The sequence below is a fragment of the Ranitomeya imitator genome, chromosome 9, assembly GCF_032444005.1.
Source record: "Ranitomeya imitator isolate aRanImi1 chromosome 9, aRanImi1.pri, whole genome shotgun sequence".
Lineage (NCBI taxonomy): Eukaryota > Metazoa > Chordata > Amphibia > Anura > Dendrobatidae > Ranitomeya > Ranitomeya imitator.
The window spans coordinates 57024508-57044517 of record NC_091290.1 but is presented as its reverse complement, the minus strand read 5'-3'; the positions used below and the strand labels follow the sequence as shown (position 1 = coordinate 57044517).

The window sequence follows — 20010 nt, the reverse complement described above, 5'->3', positions numbered from 1 at the left end:
GGCACGAGCAAATCATTAACTGAAAACTACAAATACAGAATAAACAACAACCACAAGATGGATTCCTGTTATGTTTGCTAATGACAGGTGTTATGAAGGCAATCCAGAAACACAGTGTGCTTAGCGATCAGAGCGCACACAGTGATCTGACAAATACCCAAAAATACAAGAACGAGCTCTGAGACGTGGAAACTCTGTAGACTGCACACCTGATCCTATCCTAAACACAACTAAAAGCGGCTGTGGATTGCGCCTAACAACTACCTAGGCAACTCGGCACAGCCTAAGAAACTAGCTAGCCTGAAGATAGAAAAATAGGCCTGACTTGCCCCAGAGAAATTCCCCAAAGGAAAAGGCAGCCCCCCACATATAATGACTGTGAGTAAGATGAAAAGACAAAACGTAGGGATGAAATAGATTCAGCAAAGTGGGGCCCGATATTCTAGGACAGAGCGAGGACAGTGAAGCGAACTTTGCAGTCTACAAAAAACCCTAAAGCAAAACCACGCAACAAAAACCCACCGTGCCGAACTAACGGCACGGCGGTACACCCTTTGCGTCTCAGAGCTTCCAGCAAAACAAAAGACAAGCTGGACAGAAAAAAAGCAACAAAAAAGCAAAAAGCACTTAGCTATACAGAGCAGCAGGTCACAGGAACAATCAGGAGAAGCTCAGATCCAACACTGAAACATTGACAAGGAGCAAGGATAGCAGCATCAGGCGGAGTTAAGTAATGAAGCAGTTAACGAGCTCACCAGAACACCTGAGGGAGGAAGCTCAGAAGCTGCAGTACCACTTGTGACCACAGGAGTGAATTCAGCCACAGAATTCACAACAGTACCCCCCCCTTGAGGAGGGGTCACCGAACCCTCACCAGAGCCCCCAGGCCGACCAGGATGAGCCGCATGAAAGGCACGAACAAGATCGGAAGCATGAACATCAGAGGCAAAAACCCAGGAATTATCTTCCTGAGCATAACCCTTCCATTTAACCAGATACTGGAGTTTCCGTCTAGAAACACGAGAATCCAAAATCTTCTCCACAATATACTCCAATTCCCCCTCCACCAAAACCGGGGCAGGAGGCTCAACAGATGGAACCATAGGTGCCACGTATCTCCGCAACAACGACCTATGGAATACATTATGTATGGAAAAGGAGTCTGGGAGGGTCAAACGAAAAGACACAGGATTGAGAACCTCAGAAATCCTATACGGACCAATAAAACGAGGTTTAAATTTAGGAGAGGAAACCTTCATAGGAATATGACGAGAAGATAACCAAACCAGATCCCCAACACGAAGTCGGGGACCCACACGGCGTCTGCGATTAGCGAAAAGTTGAGCTTTCTCCTGGGACAAGATCAAATTGTCCACTACCTGAGTCCAGATCTGCTGCAACCTATCCACCACAGAATCCACACCAGGACAGTCCGAAGACTCAACCTGTCCTGAAGAGAAACGAGGATGGAACCCAGAATTGCAAAAAAATGGAGAAACCAAGGTAGCCGAGCTGGCCCGATTATTAAGGGCGAACTCAGCCAACGGCAAAAAGGACACCCAGTCATCCTGGTCTGCAGAAACAAAACATCTCAGATATGTTTCCAAGGTCTGATTGGTTCGTTCGGTCTGGCCATTAGTCTGAGGATGGAAAGCCGAGGAAAAGGATAGGTCAATGCCCATCCTACCACAAAAGGCTCGCCAAAACCTTGAAACAAACTGGGAACCTCTGTCAGAAACAATATTCTCAGGAATGCCATGCAACCGAACCACATGCTGAAAGAACAAAGGTACCAAATCAGAGGAGGAAGGCAATTTAGCCAAGGGCACCAGATGGACCATTTTAGAAAAGCGATCACAGACCACCCAAATGACTGACATCTTTTGAGAAACGGGAAGGTCAGAAATGAAATCCATCGAAATATGTGTCCAAGGCCTCTTTGGGACCGGCAAGGGCAAAAGCAACCCACTGGCACGAGAACAGCAGGGCTTAGCCCTAGCACAAATCCCACAGGACTGCACAAAAGTACGTACATCCCGTGACAGAGATGGCCACCAGAAGGATCTAGCCACTAACTCTCTGGTACCAAAGATTCCAGGATGACCAGCCAACACCGAACAATGAAGTTCAGAGATAAGTTTATTAGTCCACCTATCAGGGACGAACAGTTTCTCTGCTGGACAACGATCAGGTTTATTCGCCTGAAATTTTTGCAGCACCCGCCGCAAATCAGGGGAGATGGCAGACACAATGACTCCTTCCTTGAGGATACCCGCTGGCTCAGATAAACCCGGAGAGTCGGGCACAAAACTCCTAGACAGAGCATCCGCCTTCACATTTTTAGAGCCCGGAAGGTACGAAATCACAAAGTCGAAGCGGGCAAAAAATAACGACCAACGGGCCTGTCTAGGATTCAAGCGCTTTGCAGACTCGAGATAAGTCAAGTTCTTATGATCAGTCAATACCACCACGCGATGCTTAGCTCCTTCAAGCCAATGATGCCACTCCTCGAATGCCCACTTCATGGCCAGCAACTCTCGATTGCCCACATCATAATTACGCTCAGCGGGCGAAAACTTCCTGGAAAAGAAAGCACATGGTTTCATCACTGAGCAATCAGAACCTCTCTGTGACAAAACCGCCCCTGCTCCAATCTCAGAAGCATCAACCTCGACCTGGAACGGAAGAGAAACATCTGGCTGACACAACACAGGGGCAGAACAAAAACGACGCTTCAACTCCTGAAAAGCTTCCACAGCAGCAGAAGACCAATTAACCAAATCAGCACCCTTCTTGGTCAAATCGGTCAATGGTTTGGCAATGCTAGAAAAATTACAGATGAAGCGACGATAAAAATTAGCAAAGCCCAGGAACTTTTGCAGACTTTTCAGAGATGTCGGCTGAATCCAATCCTGGATGGCTTGGACCTTAACTGGATCCATCTCGATAGTAGAAGGGGTAAAGATGAACCCCAAAAATGAAACTTTCTGCACACCGAAGAGACACTTTGATCCCTTCACAAACAAAGAGTTAGCACGCAGGACCTGAAAAACCATTCTGACCTGCTTCACATGAGACTCCCAATCATCTGAGAAGATCAAAATGTCATCCAAGTAAACAATCAGGAATTTATCCAGATACTCACGGAAGATGTCATGCATAAAAGACTGAAACACAGATGGAGCATTGGCAAGTCCGAACGGCATCACTAGATACTCAAAATGACCCTCGGGCGTATTGAATGCAGTTTTCCATTCATCTCCTTGCCTGATTCTCACCAGATTATACGCACCACGAAGATCTATCTTAGTGAACCAACTAGCCCCCTTAATCCGAGCAAACAAGTCAGATAACAATGGCAAGGGATACTGAAATTTAACAGTGATCTTATTAAGAAGGCGGTAATCAATACACGGTCTCAGTGAACCATCCTTCTTGGCTACAAAGAAGAACCCTGCTCCCAGTGGTGATGACGATGGGCGAATATGTCCCTTCTCCAGGGATTCCTTCACATAACTGCGCATAGCGGCGTGTTCGGGCACGGATAAATTAAATAATCGACCTTTAGGGAATTTACTACCAGGAATCAAATTGATAGCACAATCACAATCCCTATGCGGAGGTAGAGCATCGGACTTGGGCTCTTCAAATACATCCTGATAATCAGACAAGAACTCTGGGACCTCAGAAGGGGTGGATGACGAAATCGACAAAAATGGAACATCACCATGTACCCCCTGACAACCCCAGCTGGATACCGACATGGAATTCCAATCCAATACTGGATTATGGGTTTGTAGCCATGGCAACCCCAACACGACCACATCATGCAGATTATGCAACACCAGAAAGCGAATAACTTCCTGATGTGCAGGAGCCATGCACATGGTCAGCTGGGCCCAGTATTGAGGCTTATTCTTGGCCAAAGGTGTAGCATCAATTCCTCTCAACGGAATAGGACACCGCAAAGGCTCCAAGAAAAACCCACAACGTTTAGCATAATCCAAATCCATCAGATTCAGGGCAGCGCCCGAATCCACAAACGCCATGACAGAAAACGACGACAAAGAGCATATCAAGGTAATGGACAGAAGGAATTTGGACTGTACAGTACCAATGACGGCAGACCTAGCGGACCGCTTAGTGCGCTTAGGACAATCAGAAATAGCATGAGTGGAATCACCACAGTAGAAACACAGACCATTCAGACGTCTGGATTCCTGCCGTTCAACTCTAGTCATAGTCCTATCGCACTGCATAGGCTCAGGTTTAACCTCAGGCAGTACCGCCAAATGGTGCACAGATTTACGCTCGCGCAAGCGTCGACCGATCTGAATGGCCAAAGACAAAGACTCATTCAAACCAGCAGGCATAGGAAATCCCACCATGACATCCTTAAGAGCCTCAGAGAGACCCTTTCTGAACAAAGCTGCCAGCGCAGATTCATTCCACTGAGTGAGTACTGACCATTTCCTAAATTTCTGACAATATACTTCTATATCATCCTGACCCTGGCACAAAGCCAGCAAATTTTTTGTACATTTATAACGAGATTATCCATTGAAGAGCACAGACCCTGAATATCCATGTCCACACCTGTGTCCAGAATCACCCAAATGTCTAGGGGAAAAAAAAAAAGTGAACACAGAGCAGAAAAAAAAAAAAAATGATGTCAGAACTTTTTCTTTCCCTCTATTGAGAATCATTAGTTAGGCTCCTTGTACTGTTATGTTTGCTAATGACAGGTGTTATGAAGGCAATCCAGAAACACAGTGTGCTTAGCGATCAGAGCGCACACAGTGATCTGACAAATACCCAAAAATACAAGAACGAGCTCTGAGACGTGGAAACTCTGTAGACTGCACACCTGATCCTATCCTAAACACAACTAAAAGCGGCTGTGGATTGCGCCTAACAACTACCTAGGCAACTCGGCACAGCCTAAGAAACTAGCTAGCCTGAAGATAGAAAAATAGGCCTGACTTGCCCCAGAGAAATTCCCCAAAGGAAAAGGCAGCCCCCCACATATAATGACTGTGAGTAAGATGAAAAGACAAAACGTAGGGATGAAATAGATTCAGCAAAGTGGGGCCCGATATTCTAGGACAGAGCGAGGACAGTGAAGCGAACTTTGCAGTCTACAAAAAACCCTAAAGCAAAACCACGCAAAGGGGGCAAAAAAAACCCACCGTGCCGAACTAACGGCACGGCGGTACACCCTTTGCGTCTCAGAGCTTCCAGCAAAACAAAAGACAAGCTGGACAGAAAAAAAGCAACAAAAAAGCAAAAAGCACTTAGCTATACAGAGCAGCAGGTCACAGGAACAATCAGGAGAAGCTCAGATCCAACACTGAAACATTGACAAGGAGCAAGGATAGCAGCATCAGGCGGAGTTAAGTAATGAAGCAGTTAACGAGCTCACCAGAACACCTGAGGGAGGAAGCTCAGAAGCTGCAGTACCACTTGTGACCACAGGAGTGAATTCAGCCACAGAATTCACAACAGACTCCATCACCTGGTCTCATTGTAATCAGTATAACAGCGCCGACCTGACACTGCCTGTAGGTTACTGTGCAAAATCCTGCTTTAATCAGTATCACACTGAACAAAAGAGCTATTTTCATAATTTGGACAATATTATTCTTTGCTTTTAGAGCACCATCATATTCTACAGCATTTTACATACATTGTGATTGCTGTCCACATTGGGGCTCACAATCTAAACTCCCTAGCGGTATGTGGGAAGAAACCCACACAAACACGGGGAGAACATACAGACTCCTTGCAGATGTTGTCCTTGGTGGGATTAGAACCCAGGATCCCAGCGCTGCAAAGCAACAGTGTTAACCACTCAAATTAGTTGATGCAAAAATGAACATACCCCATATCAAAAAATACTACATCTGGTATTTTGTATAACCTCCATGATTTATAAGCACAGCACCAAGTCTTCTAGGCATGAAATGAACAAATTGGTAACATATTACAACATCTATCTTTTTCCATGCTTCAAGAACCACCTCTTTTAGAGCCTGGATGCTGGATGGAGAGTGATGACAACTTGTCTCTTCGGAATTCCCTATAGGTGTTCGGTTGAGTTCAGATCAGGAGACACTTGGCCACTGAATCACTTTCACTCTGTTCTTCAGAAATGCAAGAGATGTTTGTTTTGGATCATTGTCAAGTTGGGAAAGTACATGTCTACCAAGCGGCATCTTCTCTTTCAATATCGAGCAGTACATCTGTGAATTCATGATACCATCAATGAACTGTAGCTCCCCGACACCAGCAGCGCTCTTGCAGCCCCACATAAGAACACTGCCAGCACCATGTTTCACTGTAGGCACCAAGCATTTTTTTTAATTCATTTTTTTTAAATACATGGTGCCTACAGTGAAACATGGTGGTGGAAGTGCTCTTATGTGGGGCTGCAAGAGCGGTCGGGGAGCTAGTCTCAGCTGGAGTGCTTTATAACAATGCCAGCCATAGTACCTCGCCTTATAACAGTGCCAGTCACATAGCCCCCATAATAGTTTCAGCAAGAGTGGCTTAAAACAGTTTCAGCCACAATAACCCGATAATAGTGTTGCCTAGCATGCCTTATAATAGTGTCGTCATAATAGTGACAGTTAGAGTGCCTTATAACAGTGCCCCATAACAGTGTCAGCTATAGTGCCTTTTAACAATGACACTCACCATGCCCCTATAATAGTGTCAGCTGGAGTGCTTATAACAGTGCCAGCCACAGTGCCCTCATTATAGTGCCAGATAGAGTGCTTTATAACAGTGCCAGCCAGAGTGCCCAATAATAGTGTCAAGTAGTGCTTTATAACAGTGCCAACCACAGTGACCCATAATAGTGTCAGATAGAGTGCCTTATAACAATATCAGCCATAGTCCCCCCATAATAACATAAGCTAGAGTGCCTTATAACCGTGCCACTCACAGTGCTGTCATATTAGTGTCAGAGTGCTTTATAACTGTGCCAGCCACAGTGCCCCATAATAGTGTCAGATAGAGTGCTTTATAACATTGCCAGCCACAGTGACCCATAATAGTGTAAGCTAGAATGCCTTATAAGAATGTCAGCCATAGTACCCCCATAATATCATAAGCTAGAATGCCTTATAACAGTGCCAGCCACAGTGCCTCCACAATAGTGTTAGCTAGAGTGCTTTATAACAGTGCTCCATAACAGTGTCAGCTAGAGTGCTTTTATAACAATGCCAGCCACAGACCCTCCACAATAGTGTCAGCTAGAGTGCTTTATAACAATGCCCCCCACAGTGCCCCCATAACACTGTCAGCTAGAGTAGCTTATAACAATTATACCCACAGTAACCCATAATAGTTTAATTATAGTGCCTTATAACAGTGCCAGCCACAGTACCCCCATAATATTGTCAGCTAGGACACTTTATAACAGTGGCAGCCACAGTGCCCCATAATTGTGTCAGCTAGAGTACCTTATAACAATGTTAGCCATAGTACCCCATAATAACGTAAGCTAGAGTGCCTTATAACAGTGCCAGCCACAGTCCCTCCACAATAGTGTCAGCTAGAGTGCTTCATAACAGTGCCCCATAACACTGTCAGCTAGAATAGCTTATAACAATTACATCCACAGTACCCCATAATACTGTCAACTATAGTGTCTTATAACAGCGCAAGCCACAGTACCCCATAACATTGTCAGCTAGAGCACCTTATAACAATGTTAGCCATAGTACCCCCATAATAACGTAAGCTAGAGTGCCTTATAACAATGCCAGCCACAGTCCCTCCACAATAGTGTCAGCTAGAGTGCTTTATAACAGTGCCCCATATGTGTTAGCTTGAGTGCTTTATAACAGTACCCCATAACAGTGACAGCTAGAATGCCTTATTGCAATGCCAGTCACAGTCCCTCCACAATAGTGTCAGCTAGAGTGCTTTATAACAATGCCCCCCACAGTGCCCCATAACAGTGACAGCTAGAGTGCCTTATAACAATGCCAGCCAGCCACAGTGCCTCCACAATAGTGTCAGCTAAAGTGCTTTATAACAATGCCAGCCACAGTGCCCCATAACAGTATCAGTAGAGTGCCTTATAACAGTGACAGCTACAGGACCGCAATAATATTGTCAGCTAGCGTGCCTTATAACAATGGCACCCACAATACTCCTAGTAATAGTGGCGACACAGTCTCCTTTAGGCTGCTTTCACACATCAGTTTTTTGCCATCAGGCTCAATCCGGCGAATTCTGCAAAAATTGCCGCCGGATCTGTTTTTTTTCTCATAGACTTGTATTAGTGACGGATTGTTTCACGTTTCATCCGTTTTTTGCCGGATCCGTCAAAAATTGGTTTTCCGGCGGCCAGAAAAACAGACATAGTAAAGTTTTTTGTGTAGAAAAAAACAGACAATGACGGATCCGTCGCCATCCGTCGTTTGCTACAATGGTACCCTATGGCGCCGGATCAGTCAAATGACGGAATCCGGCGATGGATTCCGTTGTTTTTAGCTGAGCATGCTCCATTTTTTTTATCCAATTAGCTGGATCAGCTAGTCTGATCCGTTGAAAAAACCGATCCATCGCATCAGTTTTTCACAATCTGCGACAGATCCATCTTTTTCAACATTCGACGGATTGTCTTGACGGCAAAAAACTGATGTGTGAAAGCAGCCATAGTGCCTCCAGCAACAGTGCCCTCATAACGCAGGCTGCCCCTGTGAAACAAATATCTCCCTGTTGCAGAAAGCTTCATGTGAGCAGGTCCTATAACAATGTAGTGTAGGCTTCCTGCCATAAATCCAATATATTACACTATTATGGATGATGTAGTGATGTAAAAATGTGTCAATGTTCTTTTACACAGGTATTAGCAACAAATGTTAACTTGATATTTTCAATGACAAGCAATGAATTAAATGTCCATAGACATAGTCCATAGCCCATAGAATGTAAGTCCGCAAGGACAGGGTCCTCTCCCCTCTGTACCAGTCTGTCATTGTAAACTTGTTTACTGTAAACTATATCTATAACTCTGTAACCCTTTTCTCATGTACAGCACCATGGAATTAATGGTGCTATATAAATAAATAATAATAATAAAATGTCATATTAAAGTCTGCATCTGTATAGTGTACTGCATGAGAAGAAAGCCCCATCCTCGTGTTTTGCAGTCCCCCGAATCTGCGCATGTCCAGAGTTACAAGTCCCAGAATCTGAGTTTCTGAGTTACTATACCTCTGTGCTGTCAGTGCTGGCGGCTTCTTCCTCCCGCTGTAAATTCTCCCTTCTTTTCCAGCAGTTAGGAGGAGTATGCAGGACACCCTCATCCAAAACGGGATCATGATGAGCTCTCGAACCAGCCCCAAATCCGGCAGTGACCAATAGTGAGTGGATCTCGCTAGGTCTCTCCTCTCTATTGTGTCTCTGTCACCTTTACTCCAAATATAAACCGTCTTCTCTGGCCCTCCACTCAATGAACCTACAGAATATCTGGCCCTTGCTCCAGCTACATAGACGTCCACTACCGGTCTGGTCCCCTGATCATCTGCGGTCTTCCTCTGCCCCTTTCTTGTCCTCTCTCTGTCTTTCCCTCTATCTCTATTCAGTGTTTGTATTCTGCTTCCCTACTTTTTTCCTAATGCCGTGTCCTTAGCTGTATCCTATTCTGAACTATCACCTTCGAAAAACTCTCCATCCTCCCCTCTCGAAAGCTCTCCCTCCTTTGACTCACTTTCTCCCTCTCTGCTCTGCTGCTGATGAATTTGATGGGATAGGAGCCCCTCACATCATAGTAAGAAGGAAGTGGCCCCACAGTGACATCTGGGAACGGATAGAAAGTTTTGCCAGATGCAGATCTCTCTATCCGCTCCCAGATGTCACACTCTCTGATGTGCCAAGATTGCGTGTGTCTATCTGTTCTGCACAAGCGTGTGCTTCTATGTAGTGTTTATTAAGGAATTGCATGTGTGTGACTGTGTACATCTCCTCGGAAAGCCTCGGGACTTCTGAGCTCAACTTTCCGTTACTAAATAAATTAAACATAAACAAGTATGTGTAATACTCAAATCCCCAAAAAACTAATCTCCTGGAGAGATGCAAAAAGAGATGGAAGAGGAGGAGGAAGTTGCCCCCTCATTGCTAAATAATCATATCTGTAGAAACATGTAATGTAAGGTCAAGGTCATTAAACCTTTACCATGCTTTTTTATCTGTTTTGCTATTGTTATTGCATTAATTTATATAGGGCCATCATCGATCCAGTGAGGATTGCAGAATAAGGCTGGAGTCAGACAAAACATATAAAAAAAAATCAGTCCAATTCTCACTGCCGAGAGTCGCACGAGTGTAATGCAAGCACAATCCGATTTTTTACACCTAGCATCCGATTTACATCTGAATGCAGTGTGATTGCTATCCGATTGCAATGTGACTTTATTATGAGATTCTACAAAGAGCAATTCTCTATGTCATTTATACATCATTTTCAAGGGAAATATATATATATATACAGTACAGACCAAAAGTTTGGACACACCTTCTCATTTAAAGATTTTTCTGCATTTTCATGACTATGAAAATTGTACATTCACACTGAAGGCATCAAAACCATGAATTAACACATGTGGAATTATATACTTAACAAAAAAGTGTGAAACAACTGAAATTATGTCTTATATTTTAGGTTCTTCAAAGTAGCCACCTTTTGCTTTGATGACTGCTTTGCACACTCTTGGCATTTTCTTGATGAGCTTCAAGAGGTCAGCACCAGGAATGGTCTTCCAACAATCTTGAAGGACTTCCCAGAGATGCTTAGCACTTGTTCACCATTTTGCCTTCACTCTGCGGTCCAGCTCACCCCAAACCATCTCAATTGGGTTCAGGTCTGGTGACTGTGGAGGCCAGGTCATCTGGGGTAGCACCCCATCACTCTCCTTCTTGGTCAAATAGCCCTTACACAGCCTGGAGGTGTGTTTGGGGTCATTGTCCTGTTGAAAAATAAATGATGGTCCAACTAAACGCAAACCGGATGGAATAGCATGCCGCTGCAAGATGCTGTGGTAGCCATGCTGGTTCAGTATGCCTTCAATTTTGAATAAATCCCCAACAGTGTCACCAGTAAAGCACCCCCACACCATCACACCTCCTCCTCCATGCTTCACGGTGGGAACCACGCATGTAGAGTCCATCCGTTCACCTTTTCTGCGCCGCACAAGACACGGTGGTTGGAAACAAAGATATCAAATTTGGTCTCATCAAACCAAAGCACAGATTTCCACTGGTCTAATGTCCATTCCTTGTGTTCTTAGCCCAAACAAGTCTCTTCTGCTTGTTGCCTGTCCTTAGCAGTGGTTTCCTAGCAGCTATTTTACCATGAAGGCTTGCTGCACAAAGTCTCCTCTTAACAGTTGTTGTAGAGATGTGTCTGCTGCTAGAACTCTGTGTGGCATTGACCTGGTCTCTAATCTGAGCTGCTGTTAACCTGCGATTTCTGGGGCTGGTGACTCGGATAAACTTATCCTCAGAAGTAGAGGTGACTCTTGGTCTTCCTTTCCTGGGGTGGTCCTCATGTGAGCCAGTTTCTTTGTAGCGCTTGTTGGTTTTTGCCACTGCACTTGGGGACACTTTCAAAGTTTGCCTAATTTTTCAGACTGACTGACCTTCATTTCTTATCCCCTTAGTGACAGAGCCAATTTGGTACTTAATGACCGAGCCAATTTTTACAATTCTGACCACTGTCACTTTATGAGGTTATAACTCTGGAACGCTTTAACGGATCCCGCTGATTCTGAGATTGTTTTTTCGTGACATATTGTACTTCATGTTAGTGGTAACATTTCTTCGATATTACTTGCGATTATTTATGAAAAAAACGGAAATATGGCGAAAAATTTTAAAATTTTGCAATTTTCAAACTTTGTATTTTTATGCCCTTAAATCAGAGAGATATGTCACGAAAAATAGTTAATAAATAACATTTCCCACATGTGTACTTTACATCAGCACAATTTTGGAAACAAATTTTTTTTTGTTAGGGAGTTATAAGGGTTAAAAGTTGACCAGCAATTTCTCATTTTTACAACACCATTTTTTTTTAGGGACCACATCACATTTGAAGTCATTTTGAGGGGTCTATATGATAGAAAATAACGAAGTGTGACACCATTCTAAAAACTACACCCCTCAAGGTTCTCAAAACCACATTCAAGAAGTTTATTAACCCTTTACGTGCTTCACAGGAACTGAAACAATGTGGAAGGAAAAAATTGACATTTAACTTTTTTTACGAACATCTTAATTCAGAACCATTTTTTTAATTTTCACACGTGTAAAAACAGAAATGTAACCATAAATTTTGTTATGCAATTTCTCCTGAATACGCCAATACCCCATATGTGGGGGTAAACCACTGTTTGTGCGCACCGCAGAGCTTGGAAGTGAAGGAGCGCCATTTGACTTTTTCAATGCAGAATTGGCTGGAATTGAGATCGGACGCCATGTCACGTTTAGAGAGCCCCTGATGTGCCTAAACAGTGGAAACTCCCCACAAGTGCCACCATTTTGGAAACTAGACCCCTTAAGGAACTTATCTAGATGTGTGGTGAGCACTTTGAACCCCCAAGTGCTTCACGGAAGTTTATAACGTAGAGCCGTGAAAATAAAAAATCGCTTTTGTTTACACAAAAATGATCTTTTCGCCCACAAATTCTTATTTTTACAAGGGTAACAGGAGAAATTAGACCCCACAAGTTGTTGTACGATTTCTCCTGAATACGTTGATACCCCATATGTGAGGGTAAACCACTGTTTGGGCGCACCACAGAGCTTGGAAGGGAAGGAGTGCCATTTTACTTTTTCAATGTAGAATTGTCTGGAATTGAGATCGGACGCCATGTTGCGTTTGCAGAGCCCCTGGTGTGCCTAAACAGTGGAAACCCCCCACAAGTGACACCATTTTGGAAACTAGACCCCTTAAGAAACTTATGGAAACAGGAACACATGGGCTACTTGCACAGTGAACAAGTCTGTATGATCATGTTCACACACCACCAAGAAACCTGAAGACACAAAAGAGAATAGTAAAACCAAAAACACTCAGTTTGAAAAAATGTTGCAGTAATCCGCAAGTGCTAGTAAAAGATGTAAAAAACAGGGTATTTGGTTGATACGTTTTTTGCAAAAAATGTATACTAAGCTGCTCTACCAATCTTCACGGTATACCCTTATCAGAGCAGTCCTAACTAATGTATGCAATCCCTATCTGATGTATTTAAAAACCTGATCATCTGTATATAACCTGTGTGAACAGGGTTCAGAGAGGGAAAAATCCATGTGTGCATACAGGGTAGAACAGCTTTTGTGCAGATAGCCCAAGAGGAGTGGTGGAACTCCCCAGTCTTGTAGACACAAGAGAACAATTATGGAAACAGGAACACATGGGCTACTTGCACAGTGAACAAGTCTGTATGATCATGTTCACACACCACCAAGAAACCTGAAGACACAAAAGAGAATAGTAAAACCAAAAACACTCAGTTTGAAAAAATGTTGCAGTAATCCGCAAGTGCTAGTAAAAGATGTAAAAAACAGGGTATTTGGTTGATACGTTTTTTGCAAAAAATGTATACTAAGCTGCTCTACCAATCTTCACGGTATACCCTTATCAGAGCAGTCCTAACTAATGTATGCAATCCCTATCTGATGTATTTAAAAACCTGATCATCTGTATATAACCTGTGTGAACAGGGTTCAGAGAGGGAAAAATCCATGTGTGCATACAGGGTAGAACAGCTTTTGTGCAGATAGCCCAAGAGGAAAAACGTATCAACCAAATACCCTGTTTTTTACATCTTTTACTAGCACTTGCGGATTACTGCAACATTTTTTCAAACTGAGTGTTTTTGGTTTTACTATTCTCTTTTGTGTCTTCAGGTTTCTTGGTGGTGTGTGAACATGATCATACAGACTTGTTCACTGTGCAAGTAGCCCATGTGTTCCTGTTTCCATAATTGTTCTCTTGTGTCTACAAGACTGGGGAGTTCCACCACTCTTCTTGGGCTATCTGCACAAAAGCTGTTCTACCCTGTATGCACACATGGATTTTTCCCTCTCTGAACCCTGTTCACACAGGTTATATACAGATGATCAGGTTTTTAAATACATCAGATAGGGATTGCATACATTAGTTAGGACTGCTCTGATAAGGGTATACCGTGAAGATTGGTAGAGCAGCTTAGTATACATTTTTTGCAAAAAACGTATCAACCAAATACCCTGTTTTTTACATCTTTTACTAGCACTTGCGGATTACTGCAACATTTTTTCAAACTGAGTGTTTTTGGTTTTACTATTCTCTTTTGTGTCTTCAGGTTTCTTGGTGGTGTGTGAACATGATCATACAGACTTGTTCACTGTGCAAGTAGCCCATGTGTTCCTGTTTCCATAATTGTTCTCTTGTGTCTACAAGACTGGGGAGTTCCACCACTCCTCTTGGGCTATCTGCACAAAAGCTGTTCTACCCTGTATGCACACATGGATTTTTCCCTCTCTGAACCCTGTTCACACAGGTTATATACAGATGATCAGGTTTTTAAATACATCAGATAGGGATTGCATACATTAGTTAGGACTGCTCTGATAAGGGTATACCGTGAAGATTGGTAGAGCAGCTTAGTATACATTTTTTGCAAAAAACGTATCAACCAAATACCCTGTTTTTTACATCTTTTACTAGCACTTGCGGATTACTGCAACATTTTTTCAAACTGAGTGTTTTTGGTTTTACTATTCTCTTTTGTGTCTTCAGGTTTCTTGGTGGTGTGTGAACATGATCATACAGACTTGTTCACTGTGCAAGTAGCCCATGTGTTCCTGTTTCCATAATTGTTCTCTTGTGTCTACAAGACTGGGGAGTTCCACCACTCCTCTTGGGCTATCTGCACAAAAGCTGTTCTACCCTGTATGCACACATGGATTTTTCCCTCTCTGAACCCTGTTCACACAGGTTATATACAGATGATCAGGTTTTTAAATACATCAGATAGGGATTGCATACATTAGTTAGGACTGCTCTGATAAGGGTATACCGTGAAGATTGGTAGAGCAGCTTAGTATACATTTTTTGCAAAAAACGTATCAACCAAATACCCTGTTTTTTACATCTTTTACTAGCACTTGCGGATTACTGCAACATTTTTTCAAACTGAGTGTTTTTGGTTTTACTATTCTCTTTTGTGTCTTCAGGTTTCTTGGTGGTGTGTGAACATGATCATACAGACTTGTTCACTGTGCAAGTAGCCCATGTGTTCCTGTTTCCATAATTGTTCTCTTGTGTCTACAAGACTGGGGAGTTCCACCACTCCTCTTGGGCTATCTGCACAAAAGCTGTTCTACCCTGTATGCACACATGGATTTTTCCCTCTCTGAACCCTGTTCACACAGGTTATATACAGATGATCAGGTTTTTAAATACATCAGATAGGGATTGCATACATTAGTTAGGACTGCTCTGATAAGGGTATACCGTGAAGATTGGTAGAGCAGCTTAGTATACATTTTTTGCAAAAAACGTATCAACCAAATACCCTGTTTTTTACATCTTTTACTAGCACTTGCGGATTACTGCAACATTTTTTCAAACTGAGTGTTTTTGGTTTTACTATTCTCTTTTGTGTCTTCAGGTTTCTTGGTGGTGTGTGAACATGATCATACAGACTTGTTCACTGTGCAAGTAGCCCATGTGTTCCTGTTTCCATAATTGTTCTCTTGTGTCTACAAGACTGGGGAGTTCCACCACTCCTCTTGGGCTATCTGCACAAAAGCTGTTCTACCCTGTATGCACACATGGATTTTTCCCTCTCTGAACCCTGTTCACACAGGTTATATACAGATGATCAGGTTTTTAAATACATCAGATAGGGATTGCATACATTAGTTAGGACTGCTCTGATAAGGGTATACCGTGAAGATTGGTAGAGCAGCTTAGTATACATTTTTTGCAAAAAACGTATCAACCAAATACCCTGTTTTTTACATCTTTTACTAGCACTTGCGGATTACTGCAACATTTTTTCAAACTGAGTGTTTTTGGTTTTACTATTCTCTTTTGTGTCTTCAGGTTTCTTGGTGGTGTGTGAACATGATCATACAGACTTGTTCACTGTGCAAGTAGCCCATGTGTTCCTGTTTCCATAATTGTTCTCTTGTGTCTACAAGACTGGGGAGTTCCACCACTCCTCTTGGGCTATCTGCACAAAAGCTGTTCTACCCTGTATGCACACATGGATTTTTCCCTCTCTGAACCCTGTTCACACAGGTTATATACAGATGATCAGGTTTTTAAATACATCAGATAGGGATTGCATACATTAGTTAGGACTGCTCTGATAAGGGTATACCGTGAAGATTGGTAGAGCAGCTTAGTATACATTTTTTGCAAAAAACGTATCAACCAAATACCCTGTTTTTTACATCTTTTACTAGCACTTGCGGATTACTGCAACATTTTTTCAAACTGAGTGTTTTTGGTTTTACTATTCTCTTTTGTGTCTTCAGGTTTCTTGGTGGTGTGTGAACATGATCATACAGACTTGTTCACTGTGCAAGTAGCCCATGTGTTCCTGTTTCCATAATTGTTCTCTTGTGTCTACAAGACTGGGGAGTTCCACCACTCCTCTTGGGCTATCTGCACAAAAGCTGTTCTACCCTGTATGCACACATGGATTTTTCCCTCTCTGAACCCTGTTCACACAGGTTATATACAGATGATCAGGTTTTTAAATACATCAGATAGGGATTGCATACATTAGTTAGGACTGCTCTGATAAGGGTATACCGTGAAGATTGGTAGAGCAGCTTAGTATACATTTTTTGCAAAAAACGTATCAACCAAATACCCTGTTTTTTACATCTTTTACTAGCACTTGCGGATTACTGCAACATTTTTTCAAACTGAGTGTTTTTGGTTTTACTATTCTCTTTTGTGCCCTTAAGAAACTTATCTAGATGTGTGGTGAGCACTTTGAACCCCCATGTGCTTCACAGAAGTTTATAACGTAGAGCCGTGAAAATAAAAAATCGCATTTTTTCTACAAAAATGATCGTTTTGCCCCCAAATTTATATTTTCACAAGGGTAACAGGAGAAATTAGACCACAAAAGTTGTTGTGCAATTTCTCCTGAGTACGTTGATACCCAATATGTGGGGGTAAACCACTGTTTGGGTGCACCGCAGAGCTTGGAAGAGAAGGAGTGCCGTTTTACTTTTTCAATGTAGAATTGTCTGGAATTGAGATCGGACGCCATGTCGCGTTTGGAGAACCCCTGATGTGCCTAAACAGTAGAAATCCCCCACAAGTGACCCCATTTTGGAAACTAGACCCCCCAAGGAACTTATCTAGATGTGTGGTGAGAACTTTGAATGCCCAAGCACGGCAGAGCTCAGAAGGGAGGGAGCACCATTTGACTTTTTGAGCGCAAAATTGGCTGTCGTGTTTGGAGACCCCCTGATGTACCTAAACTGTGGAAACCCCCCAATTCTAGCTCCAACCCTAACCCCAACATACCCCTAACCCTAATCCTAACCCGATCCATAATCCTAATCACTAACCCTAACGATAATCACAACCCTTACCCCAAAACAACCCTAATGTCAACCCTAACCATAACCCTAATCAAAACCCTAAATCCAACACACCCCTAATCCTAATCTCAACCCTAACCTCAAACCTAACCCTAATCCCAATACACCCCTAATCACAACCCTAACCTTAACCCTAATCCCAAACCTAACCTTAATCCCAAGCGTAACCCTAATGCCAACCCTAACCCTAATCCAAACCCTAACCCTAACTCTAACCCTAACTTTAGCCCCAACCCTAGCCCTAACTTTAGCCCCAACCCTAACCCTAGCCCTAAGGCTACTTTCACACTTGAGTCATTTGGCATCCGTCGCAATCCGTCGTTTTGGACAAGAAACGGATCCTGCAAATGTACCCGCAGGATGCGTTTTTTGCCCATAGACTTGTATTGCCGACGGATCGTGACTAGTGTTGAGCGATACCGTCCGATACTTGAAAGTATCGGTATCGGATAGTATCGGCCGATACCCGAAAAATATCGGATATCGCCGATACCGATATCCGATACCAATACAAGTCAATGGGACATCAAGTATCGGAAGGTATTCTCATGGTTCCCAGGGTCTGAAGGAGAGGAAACTCTCCTTCAGGCCCTGGGATCCATAGGGAGGTGTAAAATAAAGAATAAAAATAAAAAATATTGATATATTTACCTCTCCGGCGGCCCCTGAACTCAGCGCGGGTAACCGGCAGGCTTCTTTGTTCAAAATCAGCGCTTTTAGGACCTGAGAAACACGTCCCGGCTTCTGATTGGTCGCGGGCCGCCCATGTGACCGCCATGCGACCAATCACAAGCCGCGACGTCACCGCAAGCTATTAGCGCGCTCATTTTTAAAAATGAGCGCTTTAATGGCTTTCAAAGACGTAGCGGGTTGTGATTGGTCGCGGCCGCGACCAATCACAAGCCGCGACGTCACCGCAAGTTATTGACGCGCTCATTTTTAAAAATGAGCGCGTTAATGGCTTTGAAAGACATAGCGGCTTGTGATTGGTCGCGTGGCCGCGACCAATCACAAGCCGCGACGTCACCGCAAGCTATTGACGCGCTCATTTTTAAAAATGAGCGCGTTAATGGCTTTGAAAGACATAGCGGCTTGTGATTGGTCGCGTGGCCGCGACCAATCACAAGCCGCGACGTCACCGCAAGCTATTAGCGCGCTCATTTTTGAAAAATGAGCGCGTTAATGACTTTCAAAGACGTAGCGGCTTGTGATTGGTCGCGGCCACGCGACCAATCACAAGCGGCTATGTCTTTCAAAGCCATTAAAGCGCTCATTTTTAAAAATGAGCGCGTCAATAGCTTGCGGTGACGTCGCGGCTTGTGATTGGTCGCGGCCGCGACCAATCACAACCCGCTACGTCTTTGAAAGTCATTAACGCGCTCATTTTTCAAAAATGAGCGCGCTAATAGCTTGCGGTGACGTCGCGGCTTGTGATTGGTCGCGTGGCCGCGACCAATCACAAGCCGCTACGTCTTTGAAAGTCATTAACGCGCTCATTTTTCAAAAATGAGCGCGCTAATAGCTTGCGGTGACGTCGCGGCTTGTGATTGGTCGCGTGGCCGCAACCAATCACAAGCCGCAACGTCTTTGAAAGTCATTAACGCGCTCATTTTTCAAAAATGAGCGCGCTAATAGCTTGCGGTGACGTCGCGGCTTGTGATTGGTCGCGTGGCGGTCACATGGGCGGCCCGCGACCAATCAGAAGCCGGGACGTGTTTCTCAGGTCCTAAAAGCGCTGATTTTGAACAACGAAGCCTGCCGGTTACCCGCGGACTCACCAGGGGCCGCCGGAGAGGTAAATATATCAATATTTTTTATTTTAATTCTTTATTTTACACATCTCTATGTATCCGATACCGATACCCGATACCACAAAAGTATCGGATCTCGGTATCGGAATTCCGATACCGCAAGTATCGGCCGATACCCGATACTTGCGGTATCGGAATGCTCAACACTAATCGTGACGGATGGCCACACGTCGCGTCCGTCGTGCACTGGATCAGTGTTTTGGCGGACCGTCAGCACAAAAAAACGTTCACTGTAACGTTTTTTTGTACGTCGCATCCGCCATTTCTGACCACGAATGCGTGGCTGTAACTCCGCCCCCTCCTCCCCAGGACATAGATTGGGCAGCAGATGCGTTGAAAAACTACATCCGCTGCCCACGTTGTGCACAATTTTCACAACGTGCGTCGGTATGTCGGGCCGATGCATTGCGACGGCCCCGTACCGACGTAAGTGTGAAAGAAGCCTAACCCTAAATTTAGCGCCAACCCTAACCATAAATTTAGCCCCAACCCTAACCCTAAATTTAGCACCAACCCTAACCCTAACCCTAGCCCTATCCCTAATCCTAGCCCTAACCCTAACCCT

The 20010-nt window shown here is 43.8% G+C and overlaps 1 protein-coding gene across 1 annotated transcript in view; it reads right to left on the bottom strand.

Moving 5' to 3' along the window:
- The window catches only part of VWCE (von Willebrand factor C and EGF domains), a 152136-nt gene extending 142419 nt beyond the window's left edge, over window positions 1-9717 (bottom strand). Inside the window, exon 1 of the mRNA XM_069740406.1 lies at window positions 9232-9717. Coding sequence (XP_069596507.1) covers window positions 9232-9338 — 107 coding nt within the window. The 5' untranslated portion in view covers window positions 9339-9717. The remainder of the gene's footprint in view (window positions 1-9231) is intronic.
- Window positions 9718-20010: the final 10293 nt, after the last annotated feature.